Genomic DNA, 21,870 nt, shown 5'->3' with positions numbered 1-21,870 from the left:
TTCTGTCTTTGGGGTGATTTGTCAGGGTTAGCAATAATATATGTTAAGGTCTGGTACATGGTAGACATTTAAGAATTGGTAGCTATAATAATTGCACATCTGAAATTTTTTTTCTTTTTCTGGGATAAGACTTTTTTTCCGCCCCTAATGTAATGATGGCTCAAAGACGAGAGGCAATTTTACCTGAGTTCCAATCCTCGCTCTACTGTTTACCAGCTGTGTGACCTTGGGCAAGTTATGTAGTTTCCTTGTGGCTCAGCTTCCTCATCTATAATTTACATTTCCTCCTTTGCTTGAAAACTTACTAAGGTTTTATACGTATATAATATTGTATGTATTAGATATAAAGTTGGAGATTGAACAAGTGTATGGGTTATTTTCTGAGTACCACTAAATGTCATTTACAAAAAATATTTTTTCTTTTGCTTTGAAGTAACAATACTACAATTGTTTTCTTTTTTGTTGCATTTTTATAGTAATTTTTTTATATCCTACATTTCAAATATACCACTTTTTACATAAGGTTTTGTTTTACTCCAGTTTAGTATCAGGTAGTCTTATGCAGATGTTCATATGATGCCATCTTTATGGCTCACCCTTATGTTAATAAACCATAGTAATTCCTCAGAGACAGAGAATATATAATCATAGCCACTGCTCAGAGATAAAGATCAAATAATAGAAGACATCTCAAAAGTAAAACAAACTTGTAGGGGAGACTAAAGACTATGTAGGGGACTTCAACACCCCATTCTCAGCGTTAGATCATCTAGACAGAAAATTAACAAAGAAACCTTGGATTGGACCTAACAGACATTTTCAGGGTTTTTCACCCAACAGCTACAGAATACACATTCTTCTCATCAGCACATGGAACATTTTTCTAGGATAAACCATGTGTTGGGATGCAAAACAAATCTCAACAGAATTGAAAGCATATCAAGTATCTTTGCAGATGACAGTGGAATAAAAGTAGAAATCAATAACAAGAGGAACTTTGGAAACTTTACAAATATATGGAAATTAAACATGCTCCTGAATGACCTCTGGGTCAGTATGGAGTTTTCTCTAAAAACAAAGAGGAGAACTACCATACAATCCAGCAATTTCAGTGCTGGGTATATATTCAAAGCAAAAGGAATTTGTATATCCAAGGATACCTGTGGTCGCATGTTTATAATAGCAGTATTCACAATAGCAAAGATGTGGAATCAACCTAAATGTCCATCAACAGACAAAGGGATAAAGAACATGTATATGTACACAGTAGAGTGCTATTTAGCCATAAAAAATGAAAGCATGTTATTTGCAGCAATATGGATGGAACTGGAGGTCATTATGGTAAGTTAAATAGGCTAGGAACAGAAAGACAAGTACCACGTCTTATTCATGTGGGAGCTGTAAAAGCTATGTCATGGAGGTAGAGAATAGAATGATAGATACCAGGAGCTAGGAAGATACCAGAAGAGGAAGAGGGGATGAAGAGAGGTTGTTTAATGGATACAAACATACAGTTAGATAGAAGGTAGAAGTTCTAATGTTCAGTAGCAGAGTAGGGTGACTATAGTTCGCAACAATGTTCTTTATATTTCATACTAATTAGAAGAGAGAACTTGAAATGTTCCCAACACATAGAAATGTTAAATACTCTAGATGATGGATACTCCAGGTACCCCGACTTGATTATTACACATTCTATACATGTAACAAATGCTCACATGTACCCCATGAATAGGCAAAATATTATGCATCAATAAAATAAAAAAATAAAAAGAAATAGAAGTAGGAGACAAAGGGAATATGAACAAAACCTATCACCGATAGGACTTATCACTTTTGCTTTTTGCGTTTCTAAAAGGTTAATCTATTAGCCACTTAAAAATACATTTTTAAAGTTTTCAATTATAATTAATTTGCACTTCTATTAAATGCTGACCTTTCCTGCCACTTGAGTTTCAGTTTTAATTGTCATCAGAAGTCATTTAGCATATTCTCTGAAACAGAGCCCTTCCTGACATTTAGTTTAATTTCTTTTTAGTATTTATGGGGAAAAGTAACAGGAAGGCAAATAAATCCTTGTGCTTAATAATCTCATTTTTTAAATGTCTGTGGAAAAACTAAGTGTTCCTTTGAACATTAGTGAGAAAATTCTTTTTTTGTGGTGAATATTGTGGTTAGAATTAGAAAGATGTTAGGAATGGAACATCATTATAAATAGAACACTACTTGTGGTTCATACTTAAAATGTACACACAGCATTTTTTCCTTTAGCTTTATTGCATATAGGTTTTAGGTTAGATATGCCTTGCGAATAAGGTAATTTTGATGCCATGATGATGTGCCCTATATAAAAAATAACTTTAAATAAGCTCTTCCCTACCCTGTCTCACTCTATGTGATTATTGTATATTCCTTTTTGGTTTGTTTTCAAAGCTTCCTTTGACTCTACTTACAGATAAACCAGAGAATAACAGAATTAACGACAAAAAAAATAGACATTGTTATAGTGATCTAAATTTATAGAGTATTCATTTTAATTGCAAAGTAGGTTGCCCAATGAAGGTGATTGCCTTTTTTTTTTTTTTAAATGAAATAAAGTTCTGAAGTGAAATGGTTGGTTCTTTATTTCTGGTTCCACCTTTTTCAAAACAGAACTCAGGAGTATACTTCCATCCTGGTGTGTCCTTCGACTACCATTCCCCCAGTTTTAATTAGAATCTCTGGATATGTAGCAAGGGCCTAATATAGGAAGGAATATAAATTTATATGTGATACATTTTTTTCTTTCCTCTCTTAGTTTGCAATTTTATTTCTTTCTTAGACGAGAGGAAAGATAGGAATGAAGGGAGGACCAAGTGAAATTCTTGTTGGCTAAGAGTGTGGCAAATAACAGAAGAACATGATGTGACATCTTTTCTCTTCAAGCACAGCCTCTGGCCCAGAATGAGAGAGAGATGCTCCGTAATGTCACAAGAGCTCTCCTTTCTCTTAGGCAATTGTTCTTTCTTTTAGACTTTCATTTTGTTCAAGACAAAAGCAGACACTCTTGAGTAATGCCAGTATTTCAGATTCCTACCTGTTTTATTCTGCTGTCAGTAAGGAGTTGGCTGGAGTGCGTGGGTTATTCCCAGCAGCCAGTTTCTGTTTACCCATTAGGGGATAGAATAGTTTTAGAACAGCAATTTTTTCATAGTGGTGCCACTCGATTCTTCCCAGCATCCTGGGATCGGTGGAATCAAGGCCAACCTTTAGAGCATATGCAATGAGTATGGCATTTTAGAGGATTGGATTGGGACCGGGGCTGGTGGGAGGTCTCTGCTGGGAGCCCTGGGAAGCTTAAGCCCAGGTCATGCAGAATCTGCAGACTGTGGTTTGCTTCTTACCCTCTTTTCCATAGAGAGTGGCATAAATGGTTATTGTTATCTTAAGCAACTCTAGGATACACAGCTTTGTGTTAGGTCAGATATGTTACAAATAAGATAGGTTGCAGCTTGCATCCTCAAGGAATTTTATACAGGAAACAGGAAGAAAAGTGTGACAGAATAGTACAAGATCAATATTGATTTAATGTGAAAAAAATTATACAAAACTGTAAGTGTATGGGGAAAATAATATTTTACTCCCTTAATTTCATACCAGAAAAGAAATCCCTTTTGTCCGTTTGGTCTGTGTTTGTCTACATACATACATAACAGTGGGACTATGTTGTATGTCATTCTGCATGTTAATTTTTTTTTCTTTTAGTATATGATGAACATTCTCTGATATCACTATTCTACATTGACCTATTGTTTGTGATAGCTGCATGGTATTCCTAGTATGTACGTACCATACTTTATTTAACTGTTGTTTTCTTTTTTTTTTTTTTTTTTCTGAGACGGAGTCTCACGCTGTCGCCTGCGCTGGAGTGCAATGGCGCGATCTCAGCTCACTGCAACCTCTGCCTCCTGGATTCAAGCGATTCTTGTGCCTCAGCCACTGAGTAGCTGGGATTAAAGGCACATGCCACCACACTCAGCTAATTTTTGTATTTTTAATAGAGACAGAGTTTCACCATGTTGGCCAGACTGGTCTCGAGCTCTTAACCTCAAGCTATCCACCTGCCTCAGCCTTCCAAACTGCTGGGATTACAGGTGTGAGCCACTGTGCCCCAGCTTATTTAACTGTTATCTTATTGATGAGTATTAAAAAGATGTTGAGTTTTTCACTGTGAAGTAATGCTGCAATGAACATTCTTATCTGCATGTTTATGCTAGTGTTTTTATCATGTAGAATTCTAGACAATATTTAAATTGTTTAATATTAAGAAATACTGCCTACTCTTACTCCCAAAATGTTGTACCAGTTCATACTCCCACCAATAGGCTATAATAGAGATATTGATTGCGTAACATAGTCGAAGTCTGTAGAAGATTATGGTTATAATATGTTATAATTTGATAGCACTTTGTGGTTTATAATTCACTTTCATCTACCTTATTTAATTCACCAACCTATGGTGTGGTTTTATATCTGCATCTTTGAGATAAGGATATTTGAGAGTCAGGAAAATTCACTGACTTGCCTGAACATCTTAGTTAATAAATGGAAGGGCCAAGACTATTACCCAGATATTTTTTCTCTACTTTTGACATCCTTATAGTAAGATAATTTAGGAAAAGCTTGAAGTTGGCCATATTTAGATGACATTTTCTTAGCATTTGTGAAAGTTTATAGGTTTTATGTAGTACTGGGTTACTATGGATTTGAAGGAAGAGAAAAATACAGAAAATGATTCAGATCAAATTGCATATAAAGAGAACATATTTATTGAACCATGAAAGAATTTTTTGGTTATATATACACATGATATCTATCTGTAGATATACATACATGCCTATATCTATATCTAATCTGTATATCTTTATATCTCTATCTAGGCAGCCCAGTGAATTTTAACATCAAGGCAGAATTTTGTATAATGAGTTTCTTTCTGAGTTGTAATGTGGTGCTCCTATCTCTTTTGCGAGATTTGTAGTCTGAGTCATGGTGGAGATAACAGGCAGTTAGACACATTAGTTAACATGCACTCTGAATACAGGGTCATTTGAAGGCCTAACTGGTGAGGCAAAGATAGCAGGATTCTCCTAGAGGGGTTAGAGATGGAAGTTGTAGAAGAGAGGCTATGATTCTAATGGGCTGGTAAAGCCAGTGTACTCCAGCTTGTATGTGGATCCAAGGATGGTCTTTTATTGGAGATTAGAAAGGGAGGTTGGTTTTGAAAATTTTCAGTGTAGAGATACAGTCAAAATAATATAAAGGAAGAGAAAAAGGAAAGGAGCAGAAAGGAAACAGAATAAAACCATCTTGAAGAATTAGAGATGGCAGGATGAGATAAAGAAAGAAGCTGGCCCTGTTTAGTTGACTGGAGTTCAGTGTAGATGTCCCACTTTTTTGCTCCTTTTCTCTGCAGTCCCAGTTTTGATGAGGACTGCTTTGCAGAGTTTTATGGAAGCCCCAGCACTTCAGCCTGTGAAACTCTTCTGAAAAACAGCCAGCATTTATATTACTGCAGCATCAGAGAATCCTTTTGGGCACTGAAAGAATTGGCCTGAAGAAATCTTTCCTTTTACTTACTAAATATTCACTTCTATTGGGATTGTAGAATTTTCACTTCATTTCATGTGAAATTGTGATTAAAAGGTGGTCACTCCAGTTTTAGCAACCCCATGGGAAAACTAATCTCGTTACTTTGGAGCTTTATTGTATTTTTACCAGATATTTGTACCATCTGCATTGGGAAACACTGAGCAAATTCAGCACTGTTAAGATTCTTTTTACTGAGTCTCATTTTTTGAAAGAAAAAAAGTATTTGTATTTTTCATGCATATTTAGATTCCATATGTCATATATTTTTGGCAGACCTAGACTTCTGTAATCACAGCATAGAGCCCTACATTTACATGAATATTCTGGTAAAAAATATAGATATAATCCTGATTCATTTCCACATCATTTCTAAATTTATTGTAATTGCTTTTTAAATTTAGCAGTATGTTTTTGAAAACATACAAGTGATATGTAACAGAAAACAAAGTATTATGTTTTTCTTGTACTGGTGGCATTTCTGTATGTTGTATTCTCTGTTTTACAGCGTAGCATAGTGGCTAAGAACAGACTTCCTGGGTTTAACTCCCAGCTTTGCCAATTATCAGTCATGTGACCTTGGACATGTTACTTGACCATTCTGTGCAATCGTTCCATCATCCTTAAAATGGATATTATGGCAGTAGTAATGTCATAGTTGCCGTGGAATTTTTAAAGCTAACATATTCAAAGAGCTTAAGACAGTTCTTTGATATTATACTTCCTAACAAAACTCAGGAGATAAAAGGTTATTCTTAAGAATGCAGATTGCCCCTTTGAATACTGAATATCTTGATATGTCTATTCCTTTATGCTTCTGGATACTTAAAAAAAAATTTTAAGAGTTTTGTTTTTGAGTTCCTACTGTTTTTATTTGAAATGTGTAACCACAGTGGAGGTGATTATTAGCTTTCTGATTACTTTTCTCTGATATGTGTAGGATATTGTGTGAAAGGAAGGAGGCACAGGATACTAAACATATTGATATTATGCTTGATGGCCTAATTTGGTAAAATTATCCAGCATATGGATATATTCTAATAAAAACAGTCACCAATCATGGAAGTAGTCCATGTCACCAAGTAGCTGGCTAGTGTCTCCAGGAGATTATATCATTTTCAGTAAGTTTAGTTTTGGTCCCTGTGTTGCCATGGTGAGTATCCAGTGGCTATAGCCAGATTGATCTGGGTGAGTGGAAGTCCATGTTGCTGAGCACATGTATAATCTCTGTCTCTTCTGCCATGGCTATGTTGTTCATGAATCCTTTAGGGAAGGACAGGAGTGACTAGAGAGAGAGGTTGATTGATCTCAATAGAATAGGTCATCTTGTCTGCCTGATTATCAAGCTCTTCTTTTGAAAGTTGCTATTTGGTGAGCATTTACATGACTAGCCAGTCAAACCATTAGCTACTGTCTATGTATGAATGTAGTTTTTCATCTCTGACATGAATTCGTCAAAATGAACAATGAAGTATACTATTCAAAATGTTGCCCACTGGGAGGTTTTCTCTGCTGTGCCCTTACGGGCTTCCAAGTGGGGCTGTAATGCTACAACTCTTCACCCCTGGGTGGCACCAATTTATTGTGCAGTACCATCTGCACAATAAATCAGGCCTTAATTTTTTTCTTCTTTAGTTAACTGGTCATAAGAAACTCTTCTCAGTGAGGTCACAGGTGAAGTTTAAAGAGAGGGTCATTACAGCAAATATAGGAGCTGTGGGAATCTCAGCCACTTGCTCATGTAACTGAACTGTGCCCTGAGCACCTGCCAGGTCTGATTTCATACATATCCTTCTGTATAAGGCTAAAATGCTCCATGCAAACCCAACTGTATGGCTTCAGAAAGTCAGACAACACCAAGTTTATGTGGAGCACTCATGTTCCATAGCTTTGTTCCAAAATACTAAAGATCTGGTCTGACCTTTAAGGGGCCTGCCAAATGGTATACAGAATCCCTATGTGCCACAGACACTTAACACACCAGTAAATCTTTCAGCTCAGTGGCAGAGCAGCTTTCATAGCAGCCTGGACCTGTTGTGGAGCCTTCTCTTATTATTACTGATTAATCAAATATGGCAGCTTTTCAAGCTACTTGATAAATAGGTCAGAATAACATACCCAAATGAGGTGCATGTTGCCTGCAGAGTCCAGAAAAGCCAGCTAGATGCTGTGTCTCTGTATTAGTGGTAGGCAAGAGAGCTATCACTTTGGAAGGGATATCTTGAAATACTGCTAAGACCCCTAGAAAATTTAAAAGATGGCAGGCCTCTGAATTTTTTTAGGACTCTTTCTTCACTCTGTCGCACTTGTGTCTTACCATGCATAGGGTATTTACCACTTACTGTGTGGTCAGCATGTAATGGGCAGCATGACATTCTATTGACTAGAAGTACAACCAAGGTCCCTGTGGACTAGATTATGATAGTGTGCTGGAGACTTGACAGAGTCCTGAGGTAGGATAGTAGGGTAGGCAAATGCTTCAAGTAGTCTTTGCTAACACATATAGAGAAAACCAGAATTTGACAGATCAATAGCCGTGTACCAGATGCCAGGAAATACGTTGATTTGCTCCATCAGTAAAACCACATCTGGTACAGCATCTGCACTCTTCAAAATCCATCTGTTTTCTACAAAGCCAAAGAGGCAACTTGAATAGAGATATGGCAGAAATGATCACCTTCTTCTTGCAAGTCCTTGATGGTGACTCTAATCTTTTCAATCTCTGCAGGAATGAAATGTTGCTTTTGGTTTATTTTCATAGGTAGAAATAGATAGTTCTAAGGGTTTGCAGTTAACGTTTCCTACCATTATACCCTTGATCCACAGATTAGAGAACCAGTGAGGGAATCTGCTGAGTTTGTCTGTTCTAATTCAGCATTTCAAAACTGGTAGAATAACCATGGCATGAGTTCTGGGATGAGTGGGAGTTGTACTGAGCCCAAACTTCATTAATCATGTGATTTCCATAAACTCCTGCTCTGAATAGAATCAGTGCTGTAGAATATGATACTGACATGGTTGCGCTGTTTGTCCCCTCCAGATCTCATGTTGAGATGGAATCCCCAGTGTTGGAGGTTCGGGCCTGGTGAGAGGTATTTGAGTCATGGGGTGAATCCCTCATGAATGCCTTGATGCTGTCCTCCCAGTAGTGAGTGAGTTTTTGCTCTGAGTTCACACAAGATCTGGTTTTTTAAAAGGGTATGGCACCAACCCCTCTCGCTCTCTTGTTCCTGCTCTCACCCTTCACCTTCCACCATGATTGTAAGCCTCCTGAAACCTCTCCAGGAGCAAATGCTGGCACCATGCTTCTCATACAGCCTGCAGAATTGTGAGACAAAATAAACCTCTGTTCCTTATAAATTGCACAGCCTCATCCTTTGGGAAAAAAGAATGTATGTGTGTGTGTGTGTATGTATATTTAAATGCCAACAAATTTATAAGAAAAAGATAACCCAGCTGAAAGATGAGCAAAGGACTTGAACAAAAACTACAACAAAAAATATCCAAACAGCCAAAACAAAACAAACAAAAAAATGGAGAATAACTATGTAAGTTAATTATTAATTTTAGGATTTCTAAAAGTTAAACAAGAAAGGAAAATATTCTACTGTTGGCTTATCAGTAAATGTACTATTTACATAACTACATTAATACACTACTGTAATTCAGAAGCTTCAAATAAAGATTTTGATAGTACAAAGGGAAGAGAAATTAGTTGGAAATGCTGTGACAGCTAAATCTACATCTATACTTACAGGAAATCAGGAGTTAATATATATAAGTGATAAACCAAAAAGTAATTTCTTCATGTTATTTAGATATATAAAGAATAAATATATGAAAAAACCTTTAAAATAATTAAGAATGAGTACCTCTGAAAACAGGAATGGGGTGGTGAAGATTGGGACAGGGTTTGATGATCACCTTAAAACTTATATAATTATTTTTAAAATTATATGCATATTTCATGAATATTAAAATGAGTAAACAAAAAATTGATCCCACAAAACAGTGCAAATGAATTTAGTTATCTAAATATTTATCGGAATGTGTGCAAAGCATAGTGGTCGTAGGGAACAATGGGATTAATAAAATCAATGGCTGCCTTCTAGGAGAATATAGCCTTTTCAGAGAATGAAACAAGTACTTAAAGCACTCCAAAGATCACTTGAGCTTGGGAGGTCGAGGCTACAGTGAGTTGTGATTGTGCCACCACACTGCAGCCTGGGTGATAGAGTGAGATCCTGTCCCAAAAAAATAAAATAAAGCACTCCAGTGGCTGGTAAGACTAAGGAAAGAGGACCAAGAGAATACTACAACCTCCACTGACCATTCTAGCCACTGAAGCCCTATAAATGTGACATTCTGGCACACTCCAAATATAAAACACTCCACTTATATCATTAACCTGATAACCCGCATTGTTTCTGTAGATGCAATAAGAGAGAATCGTAAATCCAGTCACTTCTACCATACATGAGTTTTACAAGTACACATACATGTGGTGTGTTTGTATAAACATGTGTATTATGTATGCATATATCATGTGCACACATTCACACATAATTTAAAATTTTTCTCACTTGGAAGATTTGTTAAACATTTCCAACAAATGGCAAATAAAGACTAGTCTAGATTGGATTTAACATTAAGACTCCTGTGTAAATGTTACCAACCTAAGCTAATTTTCTGTTGCTCTCATGCTGTTACTGTCCTATTTCATTTAGAAATACAAATTGTAAGTATGAAACTTTTTAACCTATTCTTACATAAAATTCAAAGAAACTTCAGGTGACAATGATATTTGATGAGAAATGCTTAGGGGAAAGAATCTTTTAATGTAGTTACTGTGAGCATTCAAGAGCACTGCTTTGGTTATTATACTTCATGAGAAAAGGAAGAAGGCCAGGGAATATTTACATTCCAGTGAGCCAGGAGTGAAGTGAATGAAGACCACTGTACAGATACTGAGGCAAAGGCATTATTAAGCCTGTTCATGCTATTTTCCTTAGTATTTTAAATTGAAGTTATTTTCCTTAATGTTTAACTACAAAAATGCTTTTAATTTCTTTGTTAAACTCTTTATTTCTTAGAGAAATTGACCATTTATATTTAATAGGCACTGAAAAGTTGATTAGAATCTCTGTGTTCATGGGCTTGTTTGACAGTGGGTGGGCTTCTATATACAGGTGACTGGTCACCAAGCTGGCATTGTTCTTGGGCTACCATCAGATGTTAGTATCTAGAGGTTTTTCCTCTGTGGCAGTTTAGTTACAGCCTTTCAGTCTTCTGCATGGGCAATATGTGCCTGGCTTCTGGCAGTCTGAGAGCAGGATGGCAAAAGGAGCTAGGTTCTCAAATTGAATATGCATTCACTCAGTCCCACTGTTTTCAGCCTTGCACTAATATTTTTGAGTGTGGTGCTTGTCAGGTTCAGTTGTGCCACAGAGTTGGGCTACTGAAATGGAGATACATGCTTTCATGTGATTGTTCAGAGAGGAGGAGAACTAGATGTGGAGTGGGGTTCCAGTGTCTCTGATTTTCAATTTTCCAGTTTTCAGCTCTGCCTATATACTCTGTGGTAATTGGCATCCAGAAATTCTCTGGGGATCTACAGGATTATTTCAGTTTCTTCAAAGCATATTTCCCGGGAAGTATTGAGAATAAATTGTTCTCTGTTCTGGTTTCTTAAGTCAGTTACTACAACACCATTTGCTTTTTTTGCCTTAAAACATTAAAAAACATCCTGGCAAACCAGGTGAAACCCCGTCTTTACTAAAAATACAAAAAAAAAAAAAATTAGCTGGGCATGGTGGCGGGCGCTTGTAGTCCCAGCTACTCGTGAGGCTGAGGCAGGAGAATGATGTGAACCCGGGAGGTGGAGCTTGCAGTGAGCCGAGACTGTGCCACTGCACTCCAGCCTGGGTGACAGAGCGAGACTCCGTCTCAAAAAAAAAAAAAAAAAAAAAAAAATTAGAAAAAAATTTTTATCTACTGATGTGTTTTTTATTTATACCTCTTGTCCTTTTGGTTTATATACTTTGTTTAAAAAATCCCTTTACTGTCATTTCAGTGTAATTTTCAGGATGTGGACTGTGGTCAGTCTGCATTTTTAACCAGAAATTTAGAAACCATTTATTTGCTCACCGTTTTCCTTTTAGTACCTGGCATGTAGTAGGTTCTTAAATAGATATTTGATGAAATATTGAATGAATTGTTAGAAGTTTTTATAGTTGTGGGAAGCTTTTATGGTAGAAAGATACTATGACTATGCAAATATAACAAGTTAAAAGGCATCTTTTAAATTATGGTTTTACTTTGGCTTCATCCCATTTTTTGTTTTTGTTCCTTAACATGGTCAAAGAAATGAAATATTTTAAACAGTGTGGTAGTACAGGATGGATATATGTTAGTTTACTTTGTCAAACACAATTTTAGCTGCCACATTAGGCTTAAGATACACATTTGTCTATTTATAATTTTTCTAGAGAAATTACCTCTACCTCTATGGAGGTAGACTTGTATTGAGGTTAATTTATAATTAAGCACAGCCTTTAGTCTTAATTATATGTATATTTAGGGTACTTCTGTAGAGGCTGATGGTGATTATGGCGTAAAATCTTCCAACTACCACTGCTGTCTTCCCACTGGCTCCTTTGTGGTTAATAAAGTTCAAGAGCAGCTGGCTTAGTGTGGCATCTTATCCAGGTATGTTTTGTATTATAAAGTGAATATGTGAGGATAGATAAAATCTAGTAAGGGCAAAGAAATTAAACCGTAGAAGTGAATGTAAGTAGTAAAGTTGATATTTTGAATGAATAGATCAGGATTCTTCTTTTTATAAAGGCAGCCCTGGACAATACAAGATGGGATTGTGGAGCTATAGGTATGTAGAGAGTCCCTGATTTGGCTACATTGCTAGATCTTGGGTCTTAGAAATGTGATATCCCTACCCATCATACATTAGTAAATGAATGAATGAAATTTTGACAATGACCCTTAAAATCAATGACTAGGCTGGGTGCAGTGGCTCACGCCTGTAATCCCAACACTTTGGGAGGCTGAGGCGGGTGGATCACCTGAGGTCGGGAGTTTGAGACCAGCCTGACCAACATGGAGAAACCCCATCTCTACTAAAAATACAAAATTAGCCGGGCTTGGTGGCGCATACCTGTAATCCTAGCTACTCGGGAGGCTGAGGTAGGAGAATCGCTTGAACCCAGGAGGCGGAGGTTGCGGTGAGCCGAGATCACGCCATCTAGGCAACAAGAGTGAGACTCTGTCTGGAAAAAAAAAAAAAAAAAAAATCAATGACTGATTCTGTCAAAATAATGAGTAAACTGCAATTTGTTTTAAACTGCTGTACATGTATGTTTTCCCAGTCTCTTAAGAGCTTATTAAAGGAATCTACCCAGAAATTCAGAGACTTCTAACTATAAAGAGGTTACCTCTCCAGTAAAGACCTACAGAAGGAAAAACCCATACCACAAAATGTGTAAGACAGCAGATAAAGAAAGTCACTTACAGAAAATTCTAGAGCTACAGAAATCTGGGTAAGAAATTGGGGGTTAGGATAAGAGAAAGGTGATATGAAACTTTTTGGAGCAAGCTAACTAAATATCTTTGTAAGTTTTCTGGAATGGATTCTTCATACCTGAATATTTTTCTAGTCATCTCTCCTTTAACATCTCTATCTTTGTTGTTTGGTTGACATATTCTGATCAAGTTGCTAACACAAAGTAAGATTGGTTTTTTAGGGAGAAGAAAATAGAGAAGATAGATGTATACATATCAGAAAAGAAAGGATGAAAGTCAGTGGACTTGGGAGAGAAGAGAGACTATGAGAAGCAAAGAGAGCTTTAGTAAAATAAAACTTTTGAAAATATTACCAAGATGTCTTAGAATTTTTCTTCTCCTCTTGAGTAAATTCTCCAGTATGGTTGGTGGTGGAACTTCTGGAAAGAAATTAAAAATGAATGAATTTTTAATTCAGAAACTAAAAATGAAAAAAATTGATGAATTAATTGGATAAATAAATAAATAGAAAGCAAGCCAAGAAAATGTTTCAGATCTTCATTGACAATTACCTAGTGCCTACTTACAAGGATGTTAGAACTAAAGTGTGTAATTGTTATGTGTGAAATAGGAAACCTGCTTTAGGTTTCTTTTGTCATCCGGTTTTGTGCTAATGTAAAATTAGAGTAAGAACTTGTACCAAGGAACTATTAATTTAAAAAAAAATAGTGCTCAAGAGAACCAGGTAATAAAAATCTGTATTAATAGTGACTGTAGAAAAGCATGAAAATTAAAATTAATGTTTAATTAAAATTAAAGGCACTGGAAATATTTTAAAAATTAACAGTAAGATTATAATTTTTGTCTTTGGGGCAGTAACACATTTTGAGATTCCTCGCACTTTTGCTTTACATATGAATGTCATGAAATTTCCACCATGGTTGACTAAAGATAAAATAACAGAACAATATTTTAGTGTTGACTACACTGGAGGCTAAAATATTTTTAAAGGGTCAAAAAGAGCAAAACTGATCCTTCATGATGAAAGGCAGCCCTGGAGTTAAATGTTATTTGCAAATCTCATTTCTCATTTACTTTTTGTGTTTTGGTTTTATTTTCAGGCAAAAGGACTCTTGTGGAAGATGGAACTCATTGTCCATTTTCCAGAATGTATTTCCAAGCCCATCAATGGAACCTGATACTGCTGTTCTGTGTTGAAATGCTTGAAGAACACCTGCATCTCTGCTTGCATCTTCCATTCTACTGAAACCATGGTCTTCTCGGCAGTGTTGACTGCGTTCCATACCGGGACATCCAACACAACATTTGTCATGTATGAAAACACCTACGTGAATATTACACTCCCTCCACCATTCCAGCATCCTGACATCAGTCCATTGCTTAGATATAGTTTTGAAACCATGGCTCCCACTGGTTTGAGTTCCTTAACAGTGAATAGTACAGCTGTGCCCACAACACCAGCAGCATTTAAGAGCCTAAACTTGCCTCTTCAGATCACCCTTTCTGCTATAATGATATTCATTCTGTTTGTGTCTTTTCTTGGGAACTTGGTTGTTTGCCTCATGGTTTACCAAAAAGCTGCCATGAGGTCTGCAATTAACATCCTCCTTGCCAGCCTAGCTTTTGCAGACATGTTGCTTGCAGTGCTGAACATGCCCTTTGCCCTGGTAACTATTCTTACTACCCGATGGATTTTTGGGAAATTCTTCTGTAGGGTATCTGCTATGTTTTTCTGGTTATTTGTGATAGAAGGAGTAGCCATCCTGCTCATCATTAGCATAGATAGGTTCCTTATTATAGTCCAGAGGCAGGATAAGCTAAACCCATATAGAGCTAAGGTTCTGATTGCAGTTTCTTGGGCAACTTCCTTTTGTGTAGCTTTTCCTTTAGCCGTAGGAAACCCCGACCTGCAGATACCTTCCCGAGCTCCCCAGTGTGTGTTTGGGTACACAACCAATCCAGGCTACCAGGCTTATGTGATTTTGATTTCTCTCATTTCTTTCTTCATACCCTTCCTGGTAATACTGTACTCATTTATGGGCATACTCAACACCCTTCGGCACAATGCCTTGAGGATCCATAGCTACCCTGAAGGTATATGCCTCAGCCAGGCCAGCAAACTGGGTCTCATGAGTCTGCAGAGGCCTTTCCAGATGAGCATTGACATGGGCTTTAAAACACGTGCCTTCACCACTATTTTGATTCTCTTTGCTGTCTTCATTGTCTGCTGGGCCCCGTTTACCACTTACAGCCTTGTGGCAACATTCAGTAAGCACTTTTACTATCAGCACAACTTTTTTGAGATTAGCACCTGGCTACTGTGGCTCTGCTACCTCAAGTCTGCATTGAATCCGCTGATCTACTACTGGAGGATTAAGAAATTCCATGATGCTTGCCTGGACATGATGCCTAAGTCCTTCAAGTTTTTGCCGCAGCTCCCTGGTCACACAAGGCGACGGATACGTCCCAGTGCTGTCTATGTGTGTGGGGAACATCGGACGGTGGTGTGAATATTGGAACTGACTGATATTTTAGGTGATGCTTGTTCTTTATTGACATTGAATTTTCTTTCTCATAGCCTTTCCACTTTATTGGTTTTTATAGGGTTTGTGTATGTATGTGTGTGAGCAGTGTAAAGAAAGAATGGTAATTATAGTTCTGTTACCAAGAATAAACAATAGGAAAGTGATTACACATATTACCTCCAGGGTTCAGTAGAAATCCTCAATTTAGGGTGAGGAGATTTTTTTTGTTTTTGGGTTTTTTCCTTGATTGATTTTGTTTTCATAGTGGGAATCAGGATTGTGCTTTATTGAGCCTGCAGTTACATTGAATTGTAGGCGTTTCATGTGCTGCTAAGGTATGCTTAATTGAGTTTATCAAGACTTTTTTTTTTTCTGGAAGACACTGCTGCTTTTTACCATCACATTGGAGCCAAACATCTCAATCAATATATATTTAGTTTTATTTTAAAAACAAACCCAAGAAGGTTAGAGACATTTTAAAGGTCATTACTGTTTACTTTGGTGCACTTTAAGAGACAACGTACAAATTAATTTAGTCTTATTTTTCAGAATTGTTTTTATACATGATATGTGCTTTAGGAAATGTGCATTATCATTTATGGGAAGATAGTTTTAAGAAATGTTTTATCTGCATGTACAGTTGTAAAAGAGAGAACATAAAATGTAGAAATTTTTCTAAGCACAATAGCAACTCTTCAGAGCAATAGCGCAAAATCTAGGAGACAGGATCCTTGCAAATTTAAAAGGTGAATGTAGTGAGGGGGATGGCAAGTGGCCGGTGCAGGCTGTGGTGATTCCTTTTACTCAAGGGTTTTTGTGGAGTACTGGGAGAAGGGGTTGATATTTATGGACACCTGTGTGTCAGGTACTGTGCATCATTTTATCCTTACAGGATGTTGTGAGGTAGGTATTATTGTTTCCATTTTTACAGGTGAAGAAAGCAGGTCTCAGAGGGACTAAATTCCTGCCCAAGGTTAGTGGTAGAGCTGGGATCCAAAAATCTGTCAGAATCCTGAGGCTGCGCTGTTCCACTGTGCCACGCAGACAGTTCATTCAGTTTAGATGTCAACATAGTCAAGAGGGAACTCTATGCATCCTTTAATTTTTTAGACTGTGATGTTCTTTTTAAAAATTAGCCTTTATTTTCTAACTACCAAAAGAAATATGAAAGCATTACAGAAACTGGAAAATAGAAAAGAAAAAATAAAATCACTTACAACCACTTTTTGTTTTTTGGAGTCTCGCTTTGCCGCCCAGGCTGGAGTGCAGTGGTGTGATCATGGCTCGTTGTAGCCTCAACCTCCCAGGCTCAGGTAATCCTCCTGTCTCAGCCTCCTGAATAGCTGGAACCACACACACACATGCACACACACTTGTGTGCCACCACACCCAGCTAATTTTTTGTATTTTCTTTTGTAAAGACAAGGTTTCACCATGTTGCCCAGGCTGGTGTCAGAGTCCTGAGCTCAAACAATCTGCTTGCCTTGGCCTCCCAAAATGTTGGGATTACAGGCGTGAGCCACCACACCTGACCTATAACCACTTTTTAATGTGAGACTTAAAAATCTTACATAAATAAGGCTATGAAGCAAAACCAGTGATTTTTTTTGTTTTTGATTTGCAAAACAAGTGACTGACAATTATTGAGAAATTAAAGATAGCTATGTGTAGGTCTTGCCCCTGAGAGTTTGGAGGTTTCCAGTTGTCCACTTGTGTTAGTTCTAAGTGTTCCAGGCAGAATAGTATTGTTGCCCCAATGCTTGCCCAAACTCTAGCAGAGCTGGAGTTTGTGAACGTGCTCAGTTGTGTGTCTCCTACAAAGAGGGGAAAATGAACCCTGGTCTGAGCCTAGAACAAGTTTTAATAGGGCATGTCTGACATTTCAAATTATTTTTCTCTTGCCGACAGTCTGCCCCCAGGTGCATCTAGGGCCTTGGTCAGCTTCTCTGTTACCAGTGGCTCACTTTATAAAACAGCCCACAGGGATAAGGGCTGAAAGTATAGCCACTTGGCTACATCATTGACTAATGAGTAAGTTAACTGTGGATTTATAGCATCTTTTCAGGATGTTAGTGCTTTGTGAGCCAGTGGAAAAAATAAGCTTCTATTTCTTCATTTGTAAAACCCGAGAGTTGGATTAGATAAATCTCTAACGTGCTGTCCAACTCAAATGTGCTTTCCTCCATACTAGGGTATAGATTTTTGAAGAGCCTAGCTGACTTCAGCATCACCTCACCCTTTGGTCTCCAGTATTACTTCTTCACATTTTACTTCATTAGCTATTTCTTAATATTAAATGTCTGAAGAGTGTGGCACTGTATTAGGAGTTGGGGCATTGAAAAAGGTTGATGACATCATGAAATATCTGGGAAACCCTGCTCTTAAGGAAATTGCACCAATGTTGGAACTCATTGTCCAGTTAAAGAGCTCTTTGGGGACTCAAGCATATTATTCAACATGTTGTTTTGGGATTATCTTCAAATGATAGTCACCTACCTCTTTCATTTCTAATTTTTATTCACAGGTAAAATTGTTCTAGTCCATAGGGATTCTATAGGACATAAGCACTGTAGTAGATACTAGTAGCATGTTGAAGTGTATTATGCTCTCCATTTTCCATATAAACTAGATTTCAAGCAGATATTGATAAGGACATTTTTTATTAGACTTTTCTCTGAGGAAAGTCAGCATGATCTGTATTCATCTTACATATTGGTAGGTCATAAAGACTCCTTTTTGGCTGGAGCTGAAACTGAGCTTTGTTTTTTTTTTTGTTCCTGTTTTATGGGCAGTCTTTAGGTACTTTCATGCTGCTTAATAGGCAGTGCCTCATTTGGTGAGAGCTCTGGAGTGCCTGCCGAGACGCTCCCTGTTTGTGAACAAAGATTATGAAGGGGTCTTTGTGAGAATTCAGCAACAACACTGAACAGCAGTTCTTTTTACACTGGATTATCTTGATCTGATGAGAGTTTGCAAATCATTTTGAACATTTTTATTATGTATACATTGTGAAAGCTTTAAAAATAAGTACTATGGAGCACCTTTGAGAAACGTAGGTGCAAAATCATGTTGCCTATTCCCCCATATTTTCTTGAGGCAGGGAAAGATACCACTACTAATTCTCACTGCTGACAGGCATAATCAGAAATGGTTTTTTGTTTGCCTGTTTTTCCTTCTGTCTAGTAAGAAGTATGAAAGAGATAACGAAATATTTGTGGTCAAAAGAAAGATGCAAGAGAAATTCCAAATAGTGTGGAGTAACGTTATTTAAACTTTTAATACATGTTTAAACATCCCCAAGGGAGCTTCTTAACAGTACAGATTCCTGGGCCCCCAGAGGGTCTGTGGTTGAGTCCAGGAATGTGCATTTTTATTTTATTGAGCACTCTGCCTGACTCTGGCTCAGGTAGTCCCTGGGAAACTCTTCAGGAAACATTCCTGTAGAAAATATATCTATTTAAATATTGTCTGTTTTATCCCACAATGTTTGTTTCGTGTTGCAAGCCATTATCTTCTAGGCATGGATAATCCACATTGAGAGGAAAATCCACACAACATTGTGCCTGATTTGCTGCCACCTGTGTTTGTGCTGGATCTTGCCAGTGTTAGCTTTATTTTCTTTCAACTGGCAAAATTCTGATAAAGCATATAGCTTCACAGTAGAGCAAAATGGGTGACTTAATTGAAAGTCATGACTTTCAGCAGTCTAATTATGCTCATATTTTATTTTCTTCTAGAGAGGTGTCTTTATTGTATGTAATTCCCTGAAGAATGTAAAGATTTATCTAATTCCTATTGCTCTGCCAGTTGTGTTCAATGCAAGCATTGAGGTAAAATAAAAATAACCTTTTTAATCTGTGTATTTCTGTTGCCCACAAAGATATTTAATTTTTTTCTTGATCTTTGTTTTTATGTGAAAATATTTACATATGTATCATTTCTGTATATATCACAGAAAAGTTTCCACTTGCTTGACATTTTATTCTACAATGATTTTTAGTTTAAGTTTAAAGAATGGCTACATTCAGATTTATTTTCACAACTATAGTCCTGCTAAACTGCCTTCATTGAAAACTCAGTTTTTATGATAAAAAATATCAAAGCACAAGTTTGTTATTGGAGATAAATTATACATTTCTTAGATATCTATTGGTACTAGACCTTTGTAATTAAAATTAATTTATTTTACAATAGTAACTGACCTGTATGGAAAAAAAAACAACCTTGAATTATGGGTTCTAACATTTAAATATCAAAAAATATGGTTATTTGTGCATATTCTTATTACAACCAAGAAAAGAGCTCCTGATAAGAAAATAAATAAATATTTAACATTTCTAAAGTGGAGTTTTTTTTTTAAAAAAGGACTACTGCATTTCATTTAGAAAAGTTTATCATGAATAATAATTTCTGTTAAAAGCTGAATTTAGCTTCAAATTCTGCTTCCTTTGGGTTCTTATTTTCAAATTAGACCTCAAGGCCTGTGTGCATATAACTATATTCTAGTTTTACAAGTTCTCAGAGTAGTTCAAGATGAAATGACAAAAAAACTAGTAGTATAGTCAAAAACTGTTGAGTTATAAAGCTGTTAAACAGCTTTAAGAAATTCTGTCTAGGAAAGTGATGAAGATTTTACTGCTGAATTATTTAAAATTAGATTGTCAGTTTGGCAAAGCAGTGATAATGTCTGCTTCTATTTTGATGAAATGATTTCATACTGCATTTCCATTTCTAAAAGCAAAGGCCTTTCTGTACTTATAAATCCATAGGAAACATCGTTTATTTGTATATAAGAGTTTCAGTTTTGTGCCAGTTAAACATGAGGGTTTTAAGTCACAAAAGAAGGTTGATTTACAAAAGCAGGTTGTTATTGAATTTACATTCGATGTTTCCTTCTGACACAAAAAGGTAAGAAAGACACAGCAAAATAAATATTAAAGCAACATGTTGAATTAAAAGAATATTCACATCTACTATAAGAATAATGAACCCCAAGTACTTTTAAAGAATTTGAAAGCATTTATAGTTACAACAGTATTCTAAGTGTGAAAGTACAATAATAGTACCAATAATAACAGATGCCATATTTTGGCCACTAATCGTGGTCAAATACACCTTCAATCTATTTAATGCACAGTGTTTCCCCTTTTCTAGCCGAGGTAACTGTTCCCAAGAGGTTAAGTACATTTTTTCAGGAATAGCTAGGATTCACATCTAGGCCACCTTCCTCTATTATTCTCTGATAACTGAACCAAGCCCCTAGTGAGAGGAGCTTATAAATGTCATAGTGAATGAGTATTACTCTTAATGCATCAGATAATCAGCAGCAAAATCTGTATTCCAAGATGTGGATATTAATGCTAAACTGAGATTGGTTTAGTCTTGGTTTTAAGTTGTGAACTGTATTTGGCTAAGTCATAAATAAGACTCTTAGGCTGACTGGAGCCCTGAGAGCCTGGGACACACCATCTGTAATGTCATGGAACATTCACAGAACCTGCTGACTGCAGCAGAAATATTGGAGCACCCAGCCACTTTCCTCAGATCACATGGATCCCAGAACTCCTTTTGAATAGACTCTCACCCTGGTGCATAATTGGGGTTCCATTATGTACTAATTTGTCTGAAATACTGGGGGTTATCTGTAGTAGCCAAGAATGAGAGAAAGGAGCTGGAGGTGATGAAAGTCTGGCAAGGCTGGGTGGGGCCTAAATGTTGAAGGAGGCAGTGTGAGACTTTGCTGATCACTGCTCTCTCCTGTACCCTACCCTTGCTGGAGCCATCTGCGTAGGTGTTCTGGGGACGGAAAACCCCAAGAATAAAGAAGAACTGCCAAGGACTCCAGCAGTTCCACAGAGGAAAACTCCTGTGAAAGAGCTCACCCTGAGAAGTGGTGATTTCCTCCACCAGACTGAGCCCCTTGAGCCAGTAAGCAATGTTTTGCTTACTGCTGCATCCCCAGTGTTGAGTCAGAGCTGTGCCATGGTGCGCACTCAATTAATATTGTTAGCAGACATTGTTTTTTTGTTTTTGTTTTTTTTTTAGACAATGACTAAGGAGAAAACCGATGTTCAGAAGAGATCGGTGTTTGGGGATCAGAATGATATTGGCATCTTCATATATAAACTGACTCAGTGGGACTTCTCTGCGTGTCATTAAGTGTCTTATCTCTGGCCAGGCGTGG

The 21,870-nt window shown here is 37.0% G+C and overlaps 1 protein-coding gene across 2 annotated transcripts in view; it reads left to right on the top strand.

Annotated features, from left to right (window-relative positions):
* Nucleotides 1–19,540, top strand: part of GPR63 (G protein-coupled receptor 63) — a 42,830-nt gene extending 23,290 nt beyond the window's left edge. For both annotated transcript variants that reach the window (XM_054492481.2, XM_054492484.2), the window contains exon 2: nucleotides 14,262–19,540. In XM_054492481.2, the coding sequence (XP_054348456.2) occupies nucleotides 14,412–15,671 (1,260 nt within the window). In that variant the 5' untranslated portion in view covers nucleotides 14,262–14,411 and the 3' untranslated portion in view covers nucleotides 15,672–19,540. The remainder of the gene's footprint in view (nucleotides 1–14,261) is intronic.
* The last annotated feature ends 2,330 nt before the right edge of the window (nucleotides 19,541–21,870 follow it).

This window comes from Pongo pygmaeus, chromosome 5 (genome assembly GCF_028885625.2).
Source record: "Pongo pygmaeus isolate AG05252 chromosome 5, NHGRI_mPonPyg2-v2.0_pri, whole genome shotgun sequence".
Taxonomy (NCBI): Eukaryota; Metazoa; Chordata; class Mammalia; order Primates; family Hominidae; genus Pongo; species Pongo pygmaeus.
The sequence above is the reverse complement of the archived record's forward strand: the minus strand, read 5'-3'. Positions and strand labels throughout refer to the sequence as shown.